The sequence below is a fragment of the Papaver somniferum genome, chromosome 1 (assembly GCF_003573695.1).
Source record: "Papaver somniferum cultivar HN1 chromosome 1, ASM357369v1, whole genome shotgun sequence".
NCBI lineage: Eukaryota > Viridiplantae > Streptophyta > Magnoliopsida > Ranunculales > Papaveraceae > Papaver > Papaver somniferum.
The window spans coordinates 101,846,094-101,849,604 of NC_039358.1; the positions used below are offsets into that span (position 1 = coordinate 101,846,094).

The window sequence follows — 3,511 nt, forward strand, 5'->3', positions numbered from 1 at the left end:
TATCATGAATTCGGAAAAACTTATCAAAGAAGAAAAATGAAATGGAACAAAAAGGAGGTGAAGACGCAGAGAGAATTGGAAGAGAGGTGGAGGCTAAAGAGAAAATAAAAACCAAACCCTATACTGACTATTTTGTTTAATGGTAAAGATGAATTTTCTAGAATAGTGGGGAAACTTGTAAATACTTCCACCATTTTCTCATCTTGTATGATGAGAAATTGACAAAATAAACGAGATTTTACCAAAATGATGGTGCCGGACGGAAATCATAACGGCATGGGCAGGCATTTTATTAAATACATTCTCCACGTGGTCATTTTTTTTTAAGTTTCCCTTTAAAGTATTGACAAGATACGAGCTGGTGTAAAATGCCAGTTGGTTGTGCTTATTGACAATGTAAATAAAATGCCTATTGCATTGCTGGTCTTTAGGCACAAAGGCTTTAAACGGCATTCCTTGAGCATGTTTCTTTGCAACTAGAATATTGTAAGCTTAGTGAGTGTATTTGCATATCTGTTGTTCAGATGACCCACTTCCTATGTGATCCTTATTTTTTTTCACAGAATGAATTTCGAGTCAAAAATTAAATAAAAAATGACCTGAAGTGTTTCCAGTTACAGATTCACACCTACCTACTTCATTTGTTTCAGCAGTTTTCAGAAAGATACAAAACGATGGTCAATTTGCACAAATGAGTATGTTACAGACAACAACAATTAGTATAACAAACAAGAAAACAAAGGGGTAAACCCCAGTAATTTGCTAATCCTTCATTCTATCTTCCATGCGTAAAGGAAGAGGCTGAAATCAGGAATTGTCATATGCCGACTTTCAGCAGAGACGTACCCGGTATCTGTGGCGGTGCTACTCTCACCAGTCTCACTACCACCAGCACTACTACCATCTTTAACGTGATTATATTCCGGTGCGCCTGGCCGGAAAATAAACATCCCATGGCCACAAGGGTTACCAAATAACCAATCATGAACATCCCAAAAAACTTGCACTGGTAACTTATTTACAATCACAGTCTCATTTCCTCTAAATTTCCACTGCAAATTTGTAACATGGACTACCACAATTCCGTCTATGCTAATCCACATCTCTGGGTCTCTAGGCCCTGTGATTGTATTTTCCACAACGATATCGTGTTCTCTTCTGCTGTTTTGGTCAAATTTTGCTCTCGTCGAGAAACATTTTTTCCCAAAGATGTTTTCCTTTTTATATAGTAATATAGCATCTATCAGTGATGGTCTTGATTTGGTTCTCTTATATGCTTTTTTCTTAAGATCACCTAACAACAACACAACTTGTTCTTCTGATACCAGTGCAACATAATAATCTGCAGAAGGTTCAGGACTACCTGTGAGTTTTGCTGATCGAAGATCCCAAAATATGTCTACTCGTTTTCCTTCCAGATCAAATGACTTGAGCCCTTTTTTGCTCCAAAAATGCCATGGCTTAAAATCAATTTTGCAAGTGCAATCATTTTCATTCCCCCAATTCTGGACAGTTAAATTTAGAGACAGATTGATCAAATTCTTTGACCATACTATTGATATCCTGCGACTAACGTCGAAGAGCACTGTTTCATAGACGCATGTAACGGTGCAATGTGCTGCCTTATTTGCAGATGGGTCTTCTGTTAATTTTTCTGCTGTTGAGTTATCAGGCATTGATTGAATTCGATACGGATGATTAGCAGCCATCATTTCTCTTTCAAAAAATAGATCAAAAGTTTGAACTCTGGCCTCAATTTTGAGACAAAGAACATAATCCAAAGATGAAAAAATTGCTTCCCAGTATTGGCCTATAAGAATGTTCAATGCTCCGTGAGGCCGCTACGAATCAAATACTAATCAAGTTTGAATCTCACCATCAATATCTTGCTTGTTACACTATATATCTTTTGATTTTCCAAGTTGTATTAATCAGGTGCGTGTATATATCAATCTAAAACTAGCATCAACATAGAATAACCACGATATTACCTCGAAAGAAACGTTCTTGAATCAGGAGCAAATTCACAGAAAGGTGTTGTCAACTGCAACCATGAAAACCATGCAACAAATCAAACCAGAAATTACCTCACATGAAAAATGGTGACCAAATTTTGCCGCAGGAACACTAGTCAAATTTGGTGGAGAAAGGAAATGGTTGTGGAAGGGTAGTTGTACAATTTGGTAGGAAAGGAGAAAATTTCTCACGGTTGTTAGTGAATTTCCCTTGGACAGAATGACCAAACTATCAAAACGATATCCAACTAGGGCTGCACAACGGGTAGGGTGGGTAGGATATGGCCTATACCCGCCACCCTACCCGTTTATTGGCGGTTAAGAAAAATTTTACCCGCCACTCTACCCGCCATTAAACGGGTAAGATCCTACCCAACCCATTTTCTGGCGGGTCGGGTAGGGTAGGGTGACGGGTATAACCGTTTTTTTTTTCTGCAGGAACAAATACATCATCAAGTACAACAGAATGGGTTATGTCTGAGATGATGAAAGTGAATTACATGAACTAAACTAACAAGAGAAACTGCTGGTTCTTGTTGTACAGTTAAGAGTTTTCTGCACTTCTTGAGCAAGTAAATATACGTTTGGTGATCCAGAAGATGAACCTACTTCAGAAATTGAAGGAGGAGGAGTCGAATAAACGGGTGCTGCTGGTGTTGTACCTCTACCCCAAACACCACCACCACCATGACCTCCAGCTACACCACCACCAGCACCATGATCTCCAGTTACACCAAGACCAGCAAGTCAATCCACGTTTGGTGATCCAGAAGATGAACAAACTTCAGAAATTGAAGGAGGAGAAGGAGTCGAAGATATGGGTGCTGCTGTTGGTGTTCCTCTTCCTATTCCCCAAACACAAATACCACCACCACCACCACGATCTCCAGTTTCACCAACACGATCTCCAGTTTCACCGCCTCCAAGACCTCCAGTTACACCACCACCACGACCTCCAGTTACACCACCAACACGACCGCCAACATTTCCACCACCCCGACCACGACCTCCAGTTTCACCACCACGACCACGACCTCCAGTGACACTACCACCCCTACCTCCAGCATCACCAACGCGACCACAAATTCCACGACCACAAATTCCACAACTTTAGCTTTCTTAGCCAACAACTAACAAGCATTGCAGCTCTTCATATTGACCTTCTTCTTCAATCATCATCTACGATGATGGAATAAGTACTAAGATCACCAAATAAATCTGCATACAAGTAATATCACAACAAGTTGAGTAAAGAGAGAAACAAAAAGAGTTTTAGAGTACTAGTTGAATGACCATAATGGTTTTTGATTAATCAATTCAAAGTGTGACACTATAGAGATATATAAAGACAACTCCATAAAACAGACGGCCAAAAAGAATGTAGGAGAAAAGCAAAAGGCAGTGAAGAAGTAGTGGTGGTGGTAGTCACTGGGATTTGGATCTGCATACTCAGTCAGATGTATCCATATCTATAGAATGCCAATCCAACAACATGT

The 3,511-nt window shown here is 39.8% G+C and overlaps 1 protein-coding gene across 1 annotated transcript; it reads right to left on the bottom strand.

The window, feature by feature from the left end:
* Nucleotides 1-569: 569 nt before the first annotated feature.
* Nucleotides 570-2,156, bottom strand: LOC113331617. The gene has a single exon (XM_026578310.1). The coding sequence runs from the start codon at nucleotides 1,710-1,712 to the stop codon at nucleotides 771-773; it is 942 nt and encodes a 313-aa protein (XP_026434095.1). The 5' UTR covers nucleotides 1,713-2,156; the 3' UTR covers nucleotides 570-770.
* Nucleotides 2,157-3,511: the final 1,355 nt, after the last annotated feature.

Excerpts from the sequence above, each read along its gene's own strand:
- LOC113331617 (XM_026578310.1), bottom strand. The coding sequence starts at position 1,712 with ATGATGGCTGCTAATCATCCGTATCGAATTCAATCAATGCCTGATAAC.